Here is a 23,933-nt window from a genome sequence, read left to right on the forward strand (position 1 = left end):
CGCCTTCCCCTCTCTTTCCTACCTTAAAACCAACTTTGCTCACCTTGCCAATTTTTTCAATCTGCTTCAGCACCCTCTTTTAGTTTAATTGCTCCTTTTAAAAGCTACGTGACATGTATTTCTATGATAAAGGTCCTTTATTTCTGAGTGGTTTACTGCTACAGTGCTAGGATCAGAGTGGTGCTGGAAAAGCACAGCAGTTCAGGCAGCATCCGAGGAGCAGGAAAATCAACGTTTCGGGCAAAAGCCCTTCATCAGGAATACAGGCAGAGTGCCTGAAGGGTAGAGAGATAAATGAGAGGAAGGTGGGGGTGGGGGGAAAGTAGCATAAGAGTACAATAGGTGGATGGGGGTGGGCTGAAGGTGATAGGTCAGAGAAGAGGGTGGAGTGGACAGGTGGAAAGGAAGATAGGCAGGTAGGACGAGTCATGGGGACAGTGCTGAGCTGAAAGTTTGGAACTGGGGTGAGGTGGGGGAAGGAGAAATGAGGAAACTGGTGAAGTCCACATTGATGCCCTGGGGTTGAAGTGTTCCGAGGCGGAAGATGAGGCGTTCTTCCTCCAGGCGTCGGGTGGTGAGGGAGCGGCGGTGAAGGAGGCCCAGGACCTCCATGTCCTCAGCTGAGTGAGAGGGGGAGTTGAAATGTTGGACCACAGGGTGGTGTGGTTGATTGGTGCGGGTGTCCCAGAGATGTTCCCTAAAGCGCTCTGCTAGGAGGCGTCCAGGCTCCCCAATGTACAGGAGACCGCATCGGGAGCAACGGATACAATAAATGATATTGGTGGATGTGCAGGTAAAACTTTGATGCATGTGGAAGGCTCCTATAGGGCCTTGGATGGAGGTGAGGGAGGAGGTGTGGGCGTAGGTTTTGCAATTCCTGTGTTGGCAGGGGAAGGTGCCAGGACGGGAGGGTGGGCTGTTGGGGGGCCGAACCAAGTGTTCTGGGCAACTGCTGTCAAAGCAGCCCTGGTCAAAATCTTTGCACTCGGCAAGTCTTTTATTTTCCCTCTTTTTAAGGCTTACCAATGCCTTCGAGTCCTCCCCACTCAGCGGCCAGCGGCTGCACACTCTGAGGTCCCATTGGAGGAGAGTTTCCAAGCCGTGCAAAACAGCACAAGTACGAGACAATGTCGTGAAGTGCTGCCACAATCTCTAAAGTCTGGTACAAGGCTTTCCGACAAACCTGGTGAGCAATAGGAATCAAACAGGTCCATTTTCAAACTATTAGCAGATAACACCCAAACACTGCATAATATATACCATAAGGCAGGCAATGGCCTACTGGTATTATCACTGAGTTGTTACTCCAATGATTCTGGGGAGCTGGATTCAAATCCTGCCAGTAGAATTTAAGTTCAATTTTTTTAAAAATCTGGAATTAAGAGTCTAAATGGTGACTGATTGTCAGGAAAATCCCATCTGGTTCACATGTGTCCTTTCGGGGAGGATATTTGCCTTCCTTACCTGGTCTAGCCTATATGTGACTCCATTCTGGTAGTAACTGCCGTCTGAGCAATGGGGGATGGGCAGCAAAAGCGGGCCGAACCTCATCCGGTGAAAAGATAAAATAAAGCTATTTTACTGTCCCAACATTTCACTTTCTGTGATACTCATCCAAAAATCCTTCATGTAAAAGGACAATTTACCTGTAACCATGTTGATAAAACAAAATGTTTTTAATCAGCAGTATCAAAGGTAAGTCATCAAAAGGAGCAGTTCACTGAAGTAGTTCTCAGGTTATTGTGACTGATGTGACCCAATGGTAAAACGTTCTCTACAAGTAGGTTTCTCCTTTGAAGAACATTTACTGAAGTAGTCAATAACTCCCCATTCCCCCACCTCACCTCAGTTCCAAACTTCCAGCTCAGCACTGTCTCCATGACTTTTCCACCTACCCACTCCACCCTCCCCCCGCCCAGACCTATCACCTTCATCCCCTCCCCCACTCACCTATTGTACTCTATGCTACTTTCTCCCCACCCCCACCCTCCTCTCACTTATCTCTCCACCCTTCAGGCTCTCTGCCTGTATTCCTGATGAAGGGCTTTTGCCTGAAACGTCGATTTTACTGCTCCTCGGATGCTGCCTGAACTGCTGTGCTCTTCCAGCACCACTAATCCAGAATAACTCCCATGGTCAGACGTCTGGTGGGAGTTCCTATTATGGAATACGGGCGGCACAGTGGCTCAGTGGGCTAGCACTGCTGCCTCACAGTGCCAGGGACCCAGGTTTGATTCCTGCCTCAGGCGACTGTCAGTATGGAGTTTGTACATTCTCTCCGTGTCTGTGTGGGTTTGCTCTGGTTTCCTCCCACAGTCCAAAGATGTGCAGGTCAGGTGAATTGGCTATTCTAAATTGTCTATTGTGTGAGGTATGTTAGTCAGGGGTAAATGTAGGGGAATGGGTCTGGATGAGCTACTCTTCAGAGGGTTGGTGTGGACTTGTTGGGCCGAATGGCCTGTTTCCACACTGTAAGGAATCTAACTTATTAAATTCAAATTTGAATTCACAACCTCTGGGCTATTATTTCAGCAGATAAGTACAATACCATGTAACCTGCTGCTATGGTGAAGTCCACATTTATGGAATGATTGTTGATTGTAAATTATTACTTTGTATCTTCTGTTTTTAGTGAGATTCCAACATTAATACATTAACAATTGGAAGCAGAACAAAAGTTAAAAGACAGATGCTACAAATTCAATTGCAGATCATTTAAATCCAGTAGAAACCGATGAAAGAAGGTCAAAAGAATTATGCTTGCATTGATGAAGAAACCCAACTCTTAAGAAAAATACTGTTTGGATGAAAATCAAACACACCTTTTCCTCCAGCGTTTTAAACATAATAAGTACTTCAGAATAGTGAGGAATGAACCACAGATTAAGGAATATTCTTCCATCTGCGGACAATAAACTGTGAGGACGTTGATTGAGTTTCCTGGATTAAAAAGAAACACAAAGCATGATAACGTCACGTCAGATGCATACTTTGTGAGATAGCTGCTCTCTGATGTCAGTACTGGGCAAATTTAGCCCTATTTATTCTTTGTAAACTGTACAGCTTTGTTCGGGATAAAACAGACATTATGTTGAATCTTAAGATGCTAAGCATAGAGGCAGGGGGCAATGCGACCCCCCGTGAAGTGAGATCTCACTTTAATCAATATGGCAATGTACTTCCCTACGAAAAGGCATGCAGAGCAGCAAGAGGATGAGGAATCCCAGGGACAGTAACTCTACACAATTCCTAATGGACAATTCAACAGTGGCACAGACTGATAACAGGTTGCCTGCTCAATTTATCCACTGGGAGCTGTGTGTAATGACAGAAAGGGGAACATAACTTTGAGAAATGTGGAGTAAAAAACATAGAAACACACAAAATAAGAGCAGGAGTAGTCCATTTGGCCCTTTGAGACTGCATCCCCATTCAATAAGATCATAGTTGATCATCCAATTCAGTCCCTGTCCCCACTTTCTCCACATATCCTTTGATCCCTTTAGCCTAAGAACTATATCTAACTCATTTGTGAACACATTCATTGTTTTAGCCTCAATTGGCTTTCAGTGCAGAGAATTCCACAGGATCACAACTCGCTGAAGAAATTTCTCTTTGTCTCAGTCCAAAATGGCCAACCCCATATCCTTGAAGTATTGGATCGATATCTATTATATCAAGAAAATGTGAAAAGAAGAACTATTGGATATCTGGTTACAATCACAGAGTTAAAAGCTGAGTCTTTGAGGTGGAGTTTGTTGTGGTTCTATTGCTTTTGACACAGTCAATCACAACAAACGCCACCTCAGAGACTCAGCTTTTGATAGAATCGACATCATGGAGAAGTGAGGACACACCATGGGCACATCAGTCTTCTAAAGTGTTAATGTTAAACACAAATAGAGTTAGTGTAGATGAGTGATGTGATTGATATTGCCCTTTTCACATATCCCATTGACTAGTACCACATTAGGCACTGGATGCCAATTCCTGTAATGGTACTCTTCATACAAGACAACAAAAACTTGCAGTTCTGTGCCCTTGATGTAGTGAAATATCCCAGAATGCTTCACAAGGGCATTATCAAACAAACTAAGGCAACGTAAGAGCAGGTGACAAAAAGCTTGACCAATAGGATTTAAGGAGCATGCTAAAGGAGGAAAGATAGAGAGACAGATAGGTTTAAGTCAGCAATTCCACATTAAAGCAGCTGAAGGCACAGCCCTCTGCCAATTGTGTAACAAAGGAAATTGGATACTTTAGGTTTTGTATTCCTATATTTCTATGTAGGCAAACAGTTGGGCCCAAAAAGCTACCCCAAGTGAGATCAGCCTCCTCAGCACAGACCAGGGATCTGTAGCTGCCTCCTATCCTAAAGACTACAGAGCAGCACGTTTATCTACTGAGTCATCTCAGAACCTATTTCTGACTTCGGAACAGACTCTCTCTATCATCTCTAGAAAATAATTGGTAAAAATGTTCATTTTTGGAACTACTTCATATAACGTACAAGATGTGCACATTACGATGCTGTGATGTATGAGGGATCGTGGCCATGTCTGCTTGTGTAACATGCAAAACAATACTTATCACTGTATCTCTGTGACAACAATAAATCAATCAATCAACAAATTAATCAATTAATCAACCTTAGTCAAGGTATTGTGTGCACTTGGAAAACTTGAGTGAGGGAAATAAAGATTCAAGAATTTGAATAAAGATAATGAATGAAAATAATGTGATGCAGTTGAAGTCACCATATACATTGAGAATAAAGTATCGAAAATTGGGCCAAAAGATTATTTTTCATAGGCTTTTCTTATTCTAGTAATTTCAAGGTAACTTAAACATCACCATAAGTTGCATGTGCACAGATGTTGCTATTGACCGTGATGTTATTCTTCTACAGTTGAATAGCCTGGTGCAGCTCAACGCCTAATCCCACTTGTGAAAAATGACCAACTAGGCCCCAGGCTGCAGAACATGAGGCATGGCAAAATAAGCTGATTGTGCACAAATATTCACTTTATTGTTTTAGCAGGATGTCAAGAGTCACTAACCTTGGATCAGAAATCAGACCTAGCTCTGAGTCTTGCTCTCCCTTCTTTTCTTGAGGCTGGCCCAACACAAAATAGGTTTTCTTGGTAGTGGGGAAGTCATGCAGTAATGCCAGTAGGCCCCTGTAGTGTGCGATGATCTGTCCTCGCAGAGAGCACTGTGACACACGCTCATGAAACCTGAAGTAATACAAAACAAGGTCCTGAGTTGTTGCCTGCAATACATTTCTTTACCACAGCATGGAAGGAGCTTTTAGTGAAATATTTTAGTGAAAGCCAAATTTCTAAATTATTCAACTTTTTTTCCAAGAGTTTCACCACTGCTGGGATGTTGGTGGAATGCAGGCAGGTGATGCTGTGGAGGTGAGGACACAGGGCCATAGTGATGGATAAGACATGTTGGGTAGCACAGTTTTCACAGTTGATCAGGAAGACAAAAATAGTCATCTTCAAATGTGGTTTAGGTGAGAGGAATTAGGATCAGAATTAGGGTGGGCAGTTTCTGGTGGGAGTATTGAGATGAAAGATCAATGAACATTGGTTCGAAAAAACAGGTTATCAGAAGCACTTCCCTTTTCTTCTTTGCCTCGTGTTATGGAATATTTGACACAAAGCAAGCTATTAGAAATGGAAGATGGGACTTTACTGTCTCTTCTGACAGACAGCAGATTGATGCCACAATGCAGCCCTCCTCAGTACTTCAACCAATCCAGATCCACCTAATTCAGGCAGGAATAATACCAGCTTAAACAAACTGACACCCTCAGTTCTCCACTGCAGCATGCAGAGTGCAGGCCATTGAGTAGGAGCTGGCCATTTCTACATGTAAAAAGGGAAGAGGGAATCACGTGTGCTGTAAGCCCCAGTCAAAAAGCAGATGTAACAACAATCCGGGATTAGGCCGATTGATCATATTCTTAGCAGCAGAAAAGTTGTGGCCTGGAGAGGGACGCGAGAGGGAAGAAACCTGGGAGACAAACCGACCTAGCTGCTTTTTAAAAAGAGTAAAATCAATGGATGTATATCTGGAAGAACTGAAAAGAAACTGACTTCAAAAACATTGAGTAATATTGCATTATATTTCAGTTTTAAATTTGGGTTGTAAAATGGTATGAAAACTGGTCTCCATTTGGCAATTTTGAACTGAGTAATTGTTCATCAGGAACATTTCCACTGAATGTTGTATGATTTACTGCTGTGTAGAGTATGGTGTGCAGCACACCATGAAATCATTTAAAAATATCAATCCAAAAATGGACTGGAAACTTCCATTCTCTCCAAACAATAAACAGATTGAATTTCACGCAGCTCCTCAACCACAGACCATTAGGAAGATTTGCCTACTTGCTCCAGTAAACAAGCTTGAATGAAGAAAGTATACCTGTGGCAGTAGACAAGAATTAACTGTCTTTTGATTTTTTCCACTTCCTCCTATATAAAAAAAAACAAAATTTTAAAGTGATACAGGTCATTTTGTTATGATGCGCATTTTGTTGACACAAATTTGCTGTAACGCGATTTACAAATTGGGGACGTTGTTTCCACAGCATAAACTTTTATTACGTGTGTTGGCTGTAACGTGATCACATCGCCAACGTTTTTAAGCGCTGTTTCTAAAGCACAATTTTTCTATAACATGGGGTTGCACAAGAATGCAACCATCATGTTATAGAAGAACTGACTGTAACCATAATATAATTTCAGTGTCAGGTTCTTCTAATCCTTGCCTGTGCCGTTTTAAAATGCTTTTCTAGGTCTAGCTCAATGAGCCTTAGCACAAAGCCTTCCTTCAAGATTTTCCAATCAGTGTGGGATCACCCTTTTCTGACAAGAGAGCTCATATGGAGAACGGGGTAAGATTCATCTCTCTGCCCTTGATTTATTTACAGGACTCATTTTTGTGTAAGTCCATCTTGCTCTACTTGCCTCCATGTGTTTAGTTTCCAACATGGGAGAACTTCTTCCTACCCACTTGGCTTTGCTGCCAGCCCATTATCTTTTCTTGAGGGACACTAAGTATACCTTCACAGTGTACTTGGTAATATCATTCCTATTTGTTCCTCACTACTGGAGAGACAGTGAGAGAGATTGAGAAACAGAGAGAGATAGAGACCTGGGATTGGAGATAGGCACCGACAGATCACGTGTTGCTTTGAAGTGAGATGTAGCAGGTGTGAGTCGTCAGCAACAGAAAAGACTCCCCAATGTTTAACTGGTTGAAATGGGAACTGTAAGGAGGTTGCAGAAAGAGATTAAAGTAAAGCAGTTGGACTAACTTTTCAAAGCAGGCAACAGTGCCCTGAATGGTGCAACATCTTTTAATGACACCAAAAACTTAAAAGGTGTACAAAAAGATCCAATGTCCTCGCAGGGGCTGACCAAGATAAGTCAAGGCACAGTTCCAATAAACATGCCACACCAATTTTACACTCGCCAACCTAATTTTCAAGTTCCTTCTAAGTCTGAGGGAAAAAGATTTATGCACAGAGTAAGTTCTGAAAAAGATACGTGTTACTTAAAATGAGAGGAGTCTGCAAATTGCCTGCATTCAGGACTCTGACCATTTTGTAGAATATTTGGCCTAAAAGGATAGTTCAGTTCATCCATCACCATAAGTCATACAGTGGAAAATAAATGCTCAATCAGTCACATTGCTTTATTATCTTCCTATAAAGGAAAACCTGGTGAGTAACCAACACCAGCAAAATGCAATGGAGAGATTACATCCCACTGATGAAAACTCTGAGGTTACGTAAAACGGATACACTGGAGGTGTTAGGCTGCAAACAAGGACAGGCCATTTAACAAGGAGTGTTAGAGAGGAGGGAAGAATGGTCAACGCTGTTGCAGTTATGAAGGACGTTTGTGAGGCCTTGTATTCAGTTTTGGTCATCTTGCTATAGGATGTTACTAAACTGGAAAGAGCGCAGAAGAAATTTACAAGGATATCACCAGGACTCAATGGTCTGAGGAGAGGTTGGACAAACTAGGACTTTTTTCTTTAGAGCATAGGAGACTAAGGGGGGAATCTTGTAGAAGTGCATAAGATCATGAGAGGCATGGATAGGGTGAATGCACTCAATCTTTTCCCAGGGTTTGGGAACCAAGGACTAGAGGGCATCAGTTTAAGGATAAATGGGAAAGAATAAAGGAAACCTGAGGGGCAACCTTTTTACACAGAGGATGGTACACATATGGAATGAGCTGCCAGCCCAAGTTGTTGAGGCAGGTACATTGACAACATTTGAAAGGCATTTGGACAGATACATGGATAGGAAAGGTTTAGAAGGATATGGGCCAAGTGCTGGGAAATAAGGTTAGTGTGAATGGACACTTTGGTCAGCATGGACCAGTTTGGGCCAAAGGGCCTGTCTCTGTGCTGTAGGACTCTATGGACCTCCCTAAATCTTCAAAATCCAAGTCAGCCCAAATTCTGCACAGCTGTCGAGATAAAAATGGTGACAGAATTGTCACACATCCAAAGTTAACATCAGTGCTCATATCCAGCAAACAAACTGATCTCCTCAATGTAACATTATGCTCAGAGTTGCTGCTGTGTTGCTCCAAGCATCACTTAGTGTCTTAGAGTCATAGAGATGTACAGCACGGAAATAGACCCTTCAGTCCAACTCGACCATGCTGACCAGACATCCAACCTAATCTAGTCCCATTTGTTCACACTTGGCCTATATCCCTCCAAATCTCTGCAAATGCAAATTCACCTCATAGACATGTGTGTGTGTGTGTGTGTGTGTGTGGCAGTGGAGAGAAAGAGAGAGAGAGAGAGAAAGAGAAAGAGGAGAGAGAGTGAAAGTGAGAGTGTGTGTGAGAGAGAGAGACAGAGAGAAACAGAAGTGTGTGTGTGTCTGTGTCTGTGTCTGTATCTGTGTGTCTGTGTGCGCATGTGCAAACACCTGAGAGACAGCATGTGTATAACAGAGGCTTTGCATGAGCGTGAGAGTATGTAAGAGTGTGTGTGTGTATGTGTGCTTGTGTGAGAGTGTGTGTGTGACCGTGTATAACGTAGTGGGGTCACCTGTAGTGTGACATGAACCCAAGGCCCCAGTTGAGGTCATCCTCATGGGTACCGAATTTGGCTATAAGCCTCTGCTCTGCCACTCTGCATTGTTGCATAACCCGGCTTTTAAATATTGTAATTGGCTTTTAAATGTTGTAATCATACTGGCTTCCACCACTTCCTCTGGCAGCTTATTCCATACATGCACCACCAACTTGTGTAATGGCAGGGTCAATTTAGCTTGAAATTTGGAACAAATGGAGCAAGAAAGCTGTTCAAACCTGACCACTCTCATTTAAAGGCCAAGAAGAGACTTTATTAGACCCTTTTATAAAGATGGAGGAATGGCATCTCTCCTGCTAGCAGAGGCAATAAGAGGTTATCAACTTGCAACGATCAGGAAGAGAACAAAGCAAGTTTTTTTGTACACACCAACACAAGATGGTTGTTGAAGTATGGAATGGGACTGCTTCAGGAAGATTTTAGGGGAAAGTTGTAGAAAAGTACAATACCAGGCAATGGGAAAGGGAGGGATGAAGCACTGGGTTAGTTTAGGACAACACCAGCCAAATGCCTTCCTACTGGACTATAAAACCCAAATGGTACCTGCTTGCTGTGCTGAGATACTCTTCACAAACTCATTGAAAACTAGCTTACCATCACTGAACAAGATAACAGATGGTTAGACAGATGTAAGCTACTTAGTGGTTATTCTACTACTCAGGCAAATGAAAAGCCTGTACTCATCTTGGGAATATTTAAATACAACTGCTTCCCAGTTAGCCATCTGTTTACTGTCTCCATTCTGGATCATATTAAACTATGAACGATGCACACAGGTCATTAGCACAAGGTTGAATGGGGACAGCAAGCTTTCAGTCCAGTTTCTGACTTGCTGCCTTTTATTCTTGTCACACCCACAATCCTTGGCAGGAAATGTCAATACTTACAGGGTTTTTCATCAGCGGCCCTGCGCTGCTCTTCTTATTAATAAATTCATTCAACATCATGTCACGGGGGCCTAGTTTCTCCAGTTGGATTGAAACAAATGCCTCTGGGGCTCTGCAAAAACCAAATCAGGGGAAATAAATTCTTGGGAACATCTCTTTGTCAATGTGTGCACATGGGGAAGAAAAACATTGAGCATCCATTCATGTATTCTTCAGTCCATAAGTAATAGAAGGGAAAACATTAAATTTAAAAATTAAGTATACCGAGGAACTAAAATTGTGTATAATTGAAAAGGAAAATGCACAGTACCCTAGAAATCCACAGTCTGCCTTGTGTCAGAAAGAGATGGGTGACATAAATGTTCCTGTTGACCTGCTCAACCTATCAGACGTAAATTTGCCCTCTCCATTAATCAACATTCAATTCAAAAGTCATCAATGGAACAAGTTGCTGTGATCCATCCTAAGTCTACAACACACATGAGAGGTAAAACTGTCATTCTTCAAAATTCAAATGGACTTGCCCACTTACCTAGAGATGGCTCCGACAATACTCAGGACACCATCCAAGTAATAATGCCTTTTTAACTAGCATCACATCTAATGCCATCAACATCCACGCCCTCCATCACCAGCTACAAGTTGTACCATCCACAAGAAATCACAACTCACCAAGGCACCTTAGACACTACCACTACCACCTAAAAGAACAAAGGCATGGAACGTACATGGGAACACCACTATCCTGACTTGCAAATATACATCGCCATTCCTTCAGTATCACTGGGTCAAAGTTCTAAAACCTCCTTCCCAACAGCACTGTTGGTGCACCTACAGCCCAGAGACTGCAGCAAGAGAGCAGCTCACCACCACTTTCTCCAAAGTTGGTGAACAAGGGTTGTACCAGGTTTAATTGGGCCATTTTAATTGGCTGCTAAAGCAGGATTATAACACACCTAAAGCCTGGTACAGGGTCAGGCAAAGCAGGAGTCACCAAAATCTTCTCATATACCCTCTCGCATTACAACTTTGTTAGTTCTTTGGTATTATATGGGTTTTCTTTTGTACTGTGCTTTCATTCTTTTAAACATTTTACTAGGATGTTGCCTAGTACGGAGGGAAGGTCTTATAAGGAATGGCTGAGGGACTTGAGGCTATTTTTATTAGAGAGAAGAAGGTTGAGAGGTGACTTAATAGAGACATATAAGATAATCAGAGGGTTAGATAGGGTGGACAGGGAGAGCCTTTTTCCAAGTATGGTGACGGCGAGCACGAGGGGGCACAACTTTAAATTGAGGGGTGATAGATATAGGACGGATGTCGTAGGTAGTTTCTTTATTCAGAGAGTAGTAAGGGTATGGAATGCTTTGCTTGCAATGGTAGTAGATTTGCCAACTTTAAGTACATTTAAGTCGTCACTGGACAAGCATATGGACGTACAGGGAACAGTGTAGGTTAGATGGGCTTCAGATTGGTATAACAGGTTGGCGCAACGTCGAGGGCCGAAGGGCCTGTACTGCGCTGTAATGTCCTATGTTCTAAAAAAAATTTGTCTCTCTCCCTCCCTCTTTTACACACACATTCAAACAAGCTTTATTGACTTCTGTATCAATCTGGATACACACGGATGTGTTTGACCTCCAAAGGTCACATCCAACATGAAAGAAAACAACACCAGTCGAGAGATTATTATTTTTGGCTGTGAGTGTTATAAACAGCTTGGATGTTGTTTATTTCCCATCTTAAACTGGCAAATGAAACCTTATGCAGAGGGCTGCTAAAAGTCACTTTCTATTTCTACAGATAAAAGCTATCTGAGAATTTCTGACCTCTCTTCCAACAACATTTCAACATTGATTTTGCAACTGGTACAGCGTTCAAAGAGAACCTAAAGCTTTAAAAGCTTACAGGCTAGAACCCAAAATTAATCCACTTGCCAAAATTGGGAGCACTGTCTCACAGAATGGTTCAGAAACAGCCTGATATAAGTCAAACTCACAGAATCATACTTGACAATGTCCCAGATACCACCATCACCATCCCTAGATATGTTCTGTCCCACCGGCACAGTGGTACAGAGCCGAGAGGGAGGTGCCCTGGGTATCCTCAACATTGACTCCGGACCCCATGAAGTCTCATGGCTTCAGATAAAACGTGGGCAAGGAAACCTTCTCCTGATTTCCACGTACCATCTTCCCTTGGCTGATAAATCAGTACTTCTCCAAGTTGAACAACATTTGGCAAGGGTGCAAAATGTACTCTGAGGGGGGGATTTCATTGTCCATGACCAAGAGTGGTTCGGCAGCAGGACTACTGATTGAGCTGGTCAGGTCCTAAAGGATACAGCTGCTTGACTGGGTCCTGCAGCAGGTGGTGAGGGAAAAAAACATACTTGACCACATCCTGACCAATCTGCTGGCTGTAGATCCATCTATCCATGACAATTTCAGTAAGAGTGATCACTGCACAGTCTTGTGGAGACAAAGTCCTGTCTTCACATTAAGAATACCCTTCACTGTGTTGTGTGGCACTATCACTGTTTGGAATGGAACAGACTTTGAACAGATCTAACCACTCAAGACTCGGTATCCATACAGTGCTGTGGATCTATAGCAGAATTGTACTCCAGCACAATCTGTAACCTCATGGCCTATTATACCTCCCACTTAACCTTTATCATCAAGCCAGGGGATCAACCCTGGTTCAATGGAGGGCATGCCAGGAGCAGCACCACGTATGGCTAAAAGTGAGGTGTCAACCTGATGAAGCGACCAAACAGGACCATTTACATACTAAACAGTATACGTAGCAAGTGATATACAGAGCTAAGCGATCTCACAACCAACAGATCATATCTAAGCTCTGCACTCCTGTCACATCCAGTCATGAATGGTGGTGGACAACTAACTCACAGGAGGAGGAAGCTTCACAAATATCCCATCCTCAATGGTGGAAGAGCTCAAAACATCAATGCAAAGAATAAGGCTGTAGCACATGCGACAGTCTTCAGCCAGAAGTGTTGAGTGGATGATTCGTGTTGGCATCCTCTAGAGGACCAGAATGTCACAGGTGTCAGTCTTCAGTCAATTTGATTCATTCCACATGATATCAAAAAATGGTTGGAGGCACTAGATTCTGCAAAGAGCCATGATAACATTCTGGCATTAGTACTGAGGACTTGTGCTCCAGAATGTTCCGCTCTCCGAGTCAAACTGTTCCAGTACAGTTACAACACTGGCATCTACTAGACAATGTGGAAAATTGCCTGGGTATGTCCTGTACACAAAAAGCAGATAAATCCAATGCAGTCAATTGCCATCCCATCGGTCTACTCTCAATTAGTAAAGTAATAGAAGGAGTCATCAACAGTACTGGTGCTGGCAGCTATCTCTTCAAAGGGTTTTGTTATTGTGTCACCAAAGTCTTATCAGACCATGGGGAGACAACTGGTGGTGATTTAACCTGAGGGCCACCACACCTCAGGTGAGGGGAGAGGTTATGAAGGAGAGTCCTTCATGTTAACCTCTGCCAATGATAGGAATTGAACCCATATGTTAACATCTTACTGCTTCAGAAACTGATTGTCTAGCCAACTGAACTAAACACTCCTTGGTTAGGTAGGAACCTTCCAGAATGAACAGCCTCAGGCCCTGTGAGTGTTTCAGGATTACAGCTGCCCAAACACCTCGCCCACACCCGAGGGAAATGTTCAGAATGGCTTGAACCAGCTAAAAGCTTAATGATTGGCACAACCTCCTGTTCAGAAGCTCAGCAGAGGTCACTTGTTCTTAATCATTCAGGCAAAATGGGTGTTACTGGCTAGCCAGTAATTATTACTCATCTGTACTTACTCTTGAAAAGACGCTGGTAAGTTGCCGGCTGAACCATTGAGATTCTTGTGGTGTAGGTACAGCCACAATGCTGTGAGGAAGGGAGTTGCAGGAGTTTGACCCAATGATACTGAAGGAACAGTGACTTAGTTCCATATCAGCGTGGTGTGTGGTTTGGAGGGGGACATATAATTGATGATGCTCCAGGGTCTTCTGAGTGGTAGGGTTTGGAAGGTTTGTTTGTAGGATATTTGCAGAGTTGCATCTTGTAGACGGTGCACACTGCTGCCCCTGTGTATCGGTGGTGGAGGGAGTGCAAGTTGTAGTTGATGGAGGGGGGCCAGTCAAGCAGGGTGCTTCATCCTGGATGTTGTTGAGCATCTTGGTGTTGCTGTAGCTGAATTCATTCAGGAAAGTGCAGAATATTTCAGCACACTCCCGACCTTTACTTGTCAATGGGGAGATGTGAGGTGAGTTACTCTCTGCAGAATTCCTCGCCTCTGACGTGCACTTACCCTCCCTTCGCCTAGCCATAGAAAGTTCAAGCTTAACAGGGTGACTTTCTATTAAAGGAACAAAATCACAAGTAGAACCTTGCAGGATGCAAAGCCACAATCTAGTTGCGGGTGCTATCACCATCACTGCACTGATGGTGGGGGAGCAGGGTTCCACACATCAACTGTTTTGCGTATTTCTTAGTGTCATAGAGGTGTACAGCACGGAAAAAGACCCTTCGGTCCAACTCGTGCATACCTGCAGATATCCTAAATTATCCTAGTCCCATTTGCCAGCACTTGGCCCATATCTCTCTAAGCCCTTCCTATTCATATACCCATCTAGATGCCTTTTAAATGTTGTAATTGTACCATCCTCCACTATTTCCTCTAGCAGCTTATTCCATAGACTCTATACACCACCCTCTGTGTGAAAAGGTTGCCCCTTAGGCCCCTTTTAAATCTTTCCCCTCTCACCTTAAACCTATGCCCTCTAGTTCTGGACTCCCCCAACCCCACATAAAAGACCTTGTCTATTTACCCTACCCATGCCCCTCATGGTTTTATAAACCTCTATGAGGTTACCCTTCAGCCTCTGCTTCTTGCAGATCCTGCACCTTTACTTACAGGGAACAAGAGACAAATATTGTCAGAAATGTGACCAAGTCGTACCTTTTCTTGGTAGAAAGCAGCTGCTTCCGATTTACGAGTGTGCGGGGAATTCCGAGTAAGGAGGTGAGTTGTTGGCTGTCCAATTCTCCCGCAGTGCTACAGAAACTTGCACTGGCCAAGTTGTCCTGACTCCTGTAACTTGTCGTTCCATCCTTATAAAATGAGAATCAAAATCAATCACATGATAGCCTCAGGCCAGATATATTTCTCCGAATGGGGAGAACAGAGGGGTTTAGCACCAGTCCATTTGATCAGGCACAATGGGTTGAATGACCTCCTTCTGCACCCTTAATTTGTGATTCTGTGAATTTAAAATAGAAAATGCTGAAAGCACTCCATAAGTTACAGCACAATGGCTCAGTGATTAGCAATGCTGCCTGAAAGCATCAGGGTCCTGGGTTTGATTCCAGTCTCGGGTGACTGCCTGTGTGGGGTTAGTACATTCTCCTCATGTCTGCACTAGTTTCCTCCTACAGGCTAAAGATATGCAAGTTAGGTGGATTGGCCATGGAAAATGCAGGGTCACGGGGATTGGGTGGGGTGGGGGGTTGCTGGGACTGGATGGGTTATTCTTTGGATGGTCAGTGCAGACTCAAGGGGCTGAATGGCACTATAGGGATTCTATGCTTCTAAGCCATGCAGCATCTGGGGAGAGTGTGAGAAACAGAATTAACTTTTCAGGTTGTTGTGATGAAAGGTCATCAACCGAAAGCTTAACTCTGTTTCTCTCCACAGTTGCTGCCTGATGTGTTGAGTGTTTCTAGAATTTTCTGTTTGTGTTTCAGATTTCCAGCATCTGTAGAACTTTGTTTTCTTTCTAATGGTTTCCTTCTCCAAGAATCTCAACCCTTAAGTGAACACTTTACTTGGAAGCTTATTTCAGAGGGTCCGGAGAACCGTTTGGATTTCCCATTTTCTGGGAAAGAGCAAAGCTCGGTCGTAAACATCTCTCCACTCCCACTCACACCAACAAAACACAGAATGTTACGTGTATCAGTTGGGCCATTCCATTGCTCATCAGAGTTACTCCAGGAACCGATCAACGAGCAACTCACTCGGGTAATGGAGATTCAGCAAGGGCTTTGCCTTAAAGGCATAGCTGGTGTACCATGGAGACAGCAGACACAAAACATGGGGGAGCAAACCTTGTGGGTAATCCAAGATGGAGGATGGGAGAAATTGCAGCTCTAAGAGCTGCTTTTTTGTTTTAGGTATTTTCAGTGTTGGAGCTGATCGCCTCGATTTCTGGAGCAGTGATTATTATTTTATAATCTGTTGCACTGTTTTGGAAGTTTGAGGGAAAAAAAATCAAAACAACAGCACTTTAGAAAAGGAGGAAGACGGGAAAAGGAGGATGGCAGTGACCACATGGGAAGTGATTCAAACAGAGAAAGGAACCTACACAGTTATCTGACTCAGCAGTGAATCTGCACAGTTACTGCCTTTAATGTATGAGTTCCAATATCTCTGGACATCAGAGTTTGTCTAAGAAAAATTAACAAACACTAAAATTACAGCATGCAAAAGGCATCTAGATGGGTATATTGAATAGGAAGGATTTAGAGTGAGATGGGCCAAATGGTGGCAAATGGGACTAAATTTTTCTAGGATATCTGGTCGGCATGAATGCGTTGGACTGAAGGGTCCATGCTGTACATCTCTATGTCTCTAAGTTGAGAAACCTTTGTATGAGTCGAGAATGGAAACCAGTGGAAGAGGAGCTCTTTACCAATCACAGAATGACACTTCAATTCTTCCTCCACAACAACCAGACTGAGAGAACTGAACATCAGGAACAACGCTCCAAACCTGAAGGGAAAGGTAGGTCCACGAAAAGACATTCTCAAACCTTTGAATCCAGGGAATGGGCAGCTTTCTCCTTGAGAGAGAACAGAGCCTGCTGCACTGCTGCAATTAGGGAATTTTTCTGCACTGTCTGACAGGCTAAGGCCACCTGCAGGTTATCCACACCGTTCCTCACCAGCAGCTACAAGGAAGAGGGAGACAAAAGTTATCAAATCACCCAAAATGTCCCTGTGATTAATTTTGTTCTTCTTGAGCTGAAAGGGAAATCAATGAACTTGCATCTTCTGTCCACTCCAATTTTCATTACTCTCTCACAGTTGGACAGTTACACGGACATCATCCAGTACTTCACTGGAATATCCACTGTGTATGTTATCAAGGGCCTGCAGGCTGCCACACTGTGCAAGCTTGAGGCACTAATCTGACCCTGTCACACAAAGAGCTGGGGAAGAGGTACATATTTATCCTATCAGTTAGGGACAGATCTCTGTGGCTTACATTTTGTCAGCAACTCTCACAGGACTTGGTTGTCTCCCTTTCTATTGAAATAAACTACATCACTAAAAAGAGGAAGGGCTGGTTAGGGGAGTAGGGGAGGGTCAAAGGTTTCATGATACTGGACACAGCCTCTGTCTCTGTGTGAAGGACCAATAGGGTTTCACACAAAGTACAGGAGCAGCAATGTCACAAGAGCTTTTTTTTAGGGATACCTACCCAATCATAATGCAGACATACCGGAGGTGCATCATGTAAGGTGTTTCTGACAGCAGAGTGCCCATCAACCCTGCACATTCCTATCATTTCAAGCTTTAATTTCGACACTGAGTGCTGCCAAATGACTCAGCATTGGTATTGCGCCAAGACAGCACTGCATGGTGTCCAAACATGCACAACACTCTGATGTGGATCATTAGATGGGGATAAGGAGAGGAAACTCTCCCTAATTACTTCATTCATCACAAAGATCACATGACAGATCCTCTCATAAGAGGTTAGGGGGTCATCTCTGTACTGGATCTCTGACCACATGCCAACTGTCACAGACATTAAACCAGTACAGAACAATGACTGAAGGAGCAGTGCCAACTCTGACAATAAACATAAACTCAATTTCTGCATCAGTTCCAATTTGCAGTCACAATCTCCGGCAAAATGTTACATTTTGCTGATGTATCACTAGCTTCGGGACTGCCTGAGCCACTATTGTTTTCACCGGCATTATCCTCCTGCCAAATTGCACTTAAATACTCCAGTTATTGGCTCTTCCTGCGGAACTGGAACAGAAACGAGGTGTATGCAGTAAATGCTGTGGAGATTAATGATAAGAAGCACTGCCAGCATTTAGCACATTGATTGGAAGAGAACAGAGATTACACAGACCCCTCGCAGTTCCAGGCAGCAGCGAACAGAACTCCTGCCTCCAGAGTTAGTACTTTAGACAGATCGGCCCAGCAATGTGTGCAATATTTCCACTGTAACCACGGTGATGGGTATTAACTTATATGCCTGTGCTGGTGACATGCAGTATGGGAGAATGGGGCAATCCACCAAAAGGCAGGCAGACAGACGCCTCTTCAGACCATCACAGCATTGATTTTAATTTTTGTTTTTGGGCACATCACTAGGTAAGCTCATCCTCGGGCAGCTGAATGATATTTGTTTTTGTAACTATGAGCCTGCTGTGGTGTATTGCTGGTGTCTCTATCTCCTGAAGCCCAGGTTCAAGTCCCACCTATTCCAGAGTTGTGTCATAGCATCCCAGAATGGGCTGATTTAAAAGAAAATCCCAACTGTAATTTATAAAGGGATAATTTTAACAGCTGCCTGGAAAAGACTACTCCATTTATATCTTGAGGGACTGCTAGGGCAGAAGAGAGGCAAAAAACACACAAATCCCAAAGTAATTGATTTTATTTTAATATAGTCTATAGTGTTCGTTCACACAAAGGCTGATGGACACACAAGGTTTCAGAAATAGTCAAGGAGATGAATGATACATTAGTTTGTTCTGTATTGCTGGACTAACAGATAAAGACACTGGGGCACGGTTTTGCATTTTGGTTTGTGACACCGATGTTGGGGTCTAGTGTGGGTCCTAAGCCTGCGCTGTGACATGGATTTTTCATCAATTGGCCAGCTAGTGGGCAGAGGGTGCAGTTGTCTGTCCAATCAACGACAGTGGGCAGGCTCTTCAAGCTGAAAGGCCATTGGTGCAGGGATCATTACAGCCCTCCACTGCAGGTAAGTAAGAGAGAGAAAGAGTGTCAGAGAGCAAGAGAGAGAGTTCATCTTCCAACTCCCTCTAGACACTCGAAATGTTTGGAGAAGAATTCCACCAACCACAGCTGCATGACGTTGGAGGGAAAAGGGTGACCTCCCATCACATTCAGGGAGAAAGGAGACAGGGGCATTAAAGGTATCTTGGATTCATGATTTGGAGATGCCGGTGTTGGACTGGGGTGTACAAAGTTAAAAATCACACAACACCAGGTTATAGTCCAACAGGTTTAATCGGAAGCACTGGCTGACCACCTGATGAAGGAGTGACGCTCCGAAAGCTAGTGTGCTTCCAATTAAACCTGTTGGACCTGGCATTGTGTGATTTTTAATCTTGGATTCAGGTTGCCACTCGGTCTGAATTATCTCTACGTTGGACACAGGGCACACTCCATTGGCATCAGCCACATGTTCCAGCCTCAGAACCCTTACGGCATATCTCTGAATCACTTCCAGGACCGTATGCTGCAGCCAGGACAGAGTGCTCTCAGGGACACAGCCAGCTCACATACTGGACAAGACTGCAGTCTTAAAGTATTGTGATATCTGCACCTTCATCATATCCACTTTGATGCTGAAACTACCTTGCAAAAGACAGGAATGGCAATCAATAGGGTGAGCAGCCATCACCATGTTTCCAAGTCAAAGTCGACTTCCAACAGAACTACACTGATCTCTTGGTTTTCTGCTGACTTGTAGGAGGCCAGTCATTCTACTCTTTGTTTTTAACAAATGTATACAGTTCTTAAAGAGTTTGACAGGGTAGATGCTGAAAAAATGCTTCCACTGGCTGAAGAATTTAGAACAAGAGCCATAGGATTGGGGATGAGGAAAATTTTCTTACACAACTAGTTGTGAATACCTCAAAGATCTGTAGCTATCCAGTTGTTGAATACATTCAAGACAGAGATCATTAGATTTTGAGCACTGGACAAATGAGGGGATCGAGGGACAGTGGGTGAAGATGGAAAATAGCATGGTGGAAGATTAGCTACAATGTTTTTGTGGAGAAGCAAGTTCAATATGCACATATATACAAGAGTGTGTAACACAATGGTGAGTTGATGAAAACAAGGAGTTGTAGACCATTACCGATGCCTGTGACAAGAAAAGTAGCAATTGCTAGAGGAAAAACAAGTGCAGATCATGTAAAGAACAAAGGACAGTCCAGCACAGCAGTAGGTCCTTCAGCTCACCAAGATTGTAATAGGTATCATCTTTACCTCAGTGATAGACTGCTTCTCGATCCAAAGGTTAGGATTTACATCCTTCTTTAAAAAGTGCAAAACCAAGGCTGGTGTTCAATGCTAATGCAGCCAACGAAGCTTTCTCGTCGGTGTAAGAGACCCACACCACTTCACAAAAAAAGAAATGGGGGGACGGGGAAAGGGGCAGCAGTACTAAGGTCAATAACCCAAACGTATGTCATTGGCTGCCAAGTACTTTCGACATCATGAACTGTACCTTGACTGTCTTTTATTTAGATATCATTTTAGTAATGATTTCTCTCATGAATTAACGTACCATCTGGAGGAGTACCCAGAATGCACCAATAACTGCTAACAGTTGTCATGCCAGCAAAAAAATCATTAACAGTAAAATTAGCAACAGACAAATTTCTGTTTTCTCTCCACTTCAATTTCATTTTTTTTTCTTTCTGGAATAGCTCAGTTTGATGGTATTAGATTCAGTACTTTTTTCATTTCACTTCCTCCACTGACACAGTGTGAAGTAGCTGAACTTAACATGTCAAAATACCACAACTGCTAAAGCCTACGCACCATGTTCTTCTTTCTATGGTAGAATTTAATTTCTATTTCCTGTTTGTGATATTAGAGGATCATCAAATGGGGGAAGGCTGGAAAATTCCTTTTAAGCAGTAATTGCATCATTCTCTTTTATTGAACAGCCCCACACAGTGTTTATCCAAAGGAATACATTCAAACAACTTGAAGAAACAATATATGTTATTTTCTTGTTCAGGCACTTGGGGGGAATGAAAGATGTATAATTCAAATGTAGTAATATCATGTTTGGAATTTGGATTTCCAGGTAGAGGCAGATTGGTGTGGGTTGCTTCTGTGAAGAGTTTTCTTCAAAACAATTGTCAGAGAATCCTTCCACAATATCGACTAAATCCAGCTTTTGTCAGAAAGTGGATGAATGCGGATCCCTGTGGTTTATAAAGATGAGTTTATGGCAGGTAGGGTAAATATTGAATTTAGTTTTGTTTCAGTTCACTTCAGAATACACTAGGGTCAAGTTTAAAAGCAAGTTGGATTTCTCTCCTAGGAGCTGAAAATGCGTTGCTGGAAAAGCGCAGCAAGTCAGGCAGCATCCAAGGAACAGGAGAATCAACGTTTCGGGCATAAGCCCTTCTTCAGGAATGAGGAAAGTGTGTCCAGCAGGCTAAGATAAAAGGTAGGGAGGAGGGACTTGGGGGAGGGGCGTTGGGAATGCGATAGGTGGAAGGAGGTCAAGGTGAGGGTGATAGGCCGGAGTGGGGTGGGGGCGGAGAGGTCAGGAAGAAGATTGCAGGTTAGGAAGGCAGTGCTGAGTTCGAGGGATTTGACTGGGACAAGGTGGGGGGAGGGGAAATGAGGAAACTGGAGAAATCTGAGTTCATCCCTTGTGGTTGGAGGGTTCCTAGGCAGAAGATGAGGCGCTCTTCCTCCAACCGTCGTGTTGCTATGGTCTGACGATGGAGGAGTCCAAGGACCTGCATGTCCTTGGTGGAGTGGGAGGGGGAGTTGAAGTGTTGAGCCACGGGGTGGTTGGGTTGGTAGGTCCGGGTGTCCCAGAGGTGTTCTCTGAAACGTTCCGCAAGTAGGCGGCCTGTCTCCCCAATATAGAGGAGGCCACATCGGGTGCAGCGGATGCAGTAAATGATGTGTGTGCAGGTGAATTTGTGGCGGATATGGAGGTATCCCTTGGGGCCTTGGAGGGAAGTAAGGGGGGGAGGTGTGGGTGCAAGTTTTGCATTTCTTGCGGTTGCAGGGGAAAGTGCCGGGAGTGGAGGTTGGGTTGGTGGGGGTGTGGACCTGATGAGGGAGTCACGGAGGGAGTGGTCTTTTTGGAACGCTGATAGGGGAGGGGAGGGAAATATATCCCTGGTGGTGGGGTCCATTTCTCTCCTAGAAGCAAGTCACCTTAGCGGAAGATTGTGAAATATACAAACCAAGAGAGGTTGGTCAGAAATATGCAGGTTATTTGGACTGAGAAAGTTTAGATCGTCAGATCTATAAGAAATTAATGTTGACAGATGTAGAATGGACTCAGAAATGTCTTCACAATCCATGACTGAAATAACTGCACAGCAGCCATTATCTCATCATCAATATACCTTTTATTTACATGTATACACTGCCTATGGCCACCCAGCTCAGAGTCAGACTCTGAACTGAGCAGAATCTAATCTCCTGTTTTTTTAAAAATTTTATTAAACAATACCCAGTTCACAAAACAGTTAACATTAACCGCTATACACAGAGAAACAGCAATTTTACAAGAGAGAGGAGCGGAAAAGCCAGGCCCCAAAACCTACCGTTCAACCAGTTTTCAGGAAACGAGGACAAACCTCAAATCCCACTTTCCATCATTGCAAAACCATAACATGTACATATAAGACTGTCCAATTACATTTTTTAAAAGTGCATAAAATACAGCCCCCACTCCCACACCAGCAAACCACCCATCCCTCCCACACCTTCTGGCCACACTATGCAATCTCCTGGTTATACACTTTTTTCCTTTATTTTTCTTTTTCTTGGAGGCAAGGCCCAGGCAGCCTGAGCACGGCTTAAAAGTAAACGGATGAAAAAAAGCAAACACAGCACAAAAAAAAATAAAGAAAACCAAAAGAACAATGTCTTCCCTAAACAAGGGGAACAAAAGAGAAAACTCTCTTCCTTCAAACGAAAAGCAGAAACCAACAACACACTGACTGTGTCACCAGCCAGCACTCTAAACTGAGGAGACTCTAAATCTCCTGATCACATGTTTTTTTTCAGTACTGTTTAAAGTTTTCCCCAGCATCCATGTTGTGTACAAATCTTTATTCAATTTCCACCATCAGTAAAGCCTACTGCACCTGGTATCCCAAGCAGTCACCCATCGAAGTACTAATCAAGCCTGAGTCTGCTTAGCTTCCAGGATCAGACATTTTCAGACTAGCATGGCCATAGACACTAGCCCACTCTTGGTTATTTTTTTTTCTTTTTTTTTTTTTATTTTTTACACTGAGCCAATTTCTCCAGAAGGGGGAAAAACACCTGAGTGGGCAGTGAGAAGCACTGCCCTTCAAACCACAGGGCAATCCTGTGTGATCAAAAAGGTGAAGGGGAGGCTAGGGATTAAATCAAAATAGAGTTGGACGGGGAATCTCCTGTTTCCCACTCTTGGTTATATTGGTCAGCTAAGGCTTCCAGATTGGCCCAGGTTAACAGCCCCAATCAAGGATCTCATACTCAACGAGATCCACCTGGTTCCAATCACAACGATGACAAAGAATTTGTAAAGAGTCAACAAGGTAGAACACAAAAAAGTCAAAATGCAGGGACTTAATTTCTTTGGAACTGAGTAATGGATAGATTTGGAAAATAGATTGATATTTTGCTTTGCTGTGTGTTTCAAGAGCAGTTTAACTGGCTCAGTTTTAATATTTTTGAGTAATAAAAAATTATTCCATTGTTAAAGAAAATTTACAGTCTCATGAAAATATACCTCAGTGACTAATCCCCAGTAATTAAATGAAAACAAAAGTGATCGATCAAGTCAGGTTTCATTTTGGGATTTGAAATGTACAGTAGCTCCATCATCTGGGATCATAA

General features: G+C 43.3%; 1 protein-coding gene across 1 annotated transcript in view; it reads right to left on the minus strand.

Moving 5' to 3' along the window:
• Window positions 1–23,933, minus strand: part of LOC140458135 (coiled-coil domain-containing protein 162) — a 125,340-nt gene that overhangs the window by 63,710 nt on the left and 37,697 nt on the right. The window contains exons 9-15 of the mRNA XM_072552251.1: window positions 16,871–17,008; window positions 15,022–15,173; window positions 10,026–10,137; window positions 6,439–6,488; window positions 5,061–5,237; window positions 2,823–2,940; window positions 1,024–1,183 (exon numbers count right to left, since the gene is read on the minus strand). Coding sequence (XP_072408352.1) covers window positions 1,024–1,183; window positions 2,823–2,940; window positions 5,061–5,237; window positions 6,439–6,488; window positions 10,026–10,137; window positions 15,022–15,173; window positions 16,871–17,008 — 907 coding nt within the window. The remainder of the gene's footprint in view (window positions 1–1,023; window positions 1,184–2,822; window positions 2,941–5,060; window positions 5,238–6,438; window positions 6,489–10,025; window positions 10,138–15,021; window positions 15,174–16,870; window positions 17,009–23,933) is intronic.

This window comes from Chiloscyllium punctatum, chromosome 3 (genome assembly GCF_047496795.1).
Source record: "Chiloscyllium punctatum isolate Juve2018m chromosome 3, sChiPun1.3, whole genome shotgun sequence".
Lineage (NCBI taxonomy): Eukaryota > Metazoa > Chordata > Chondrichthyes > Orectolobiformes > Hemiscylliidae > Chiloscyllium > Chiloscyllium punctatum.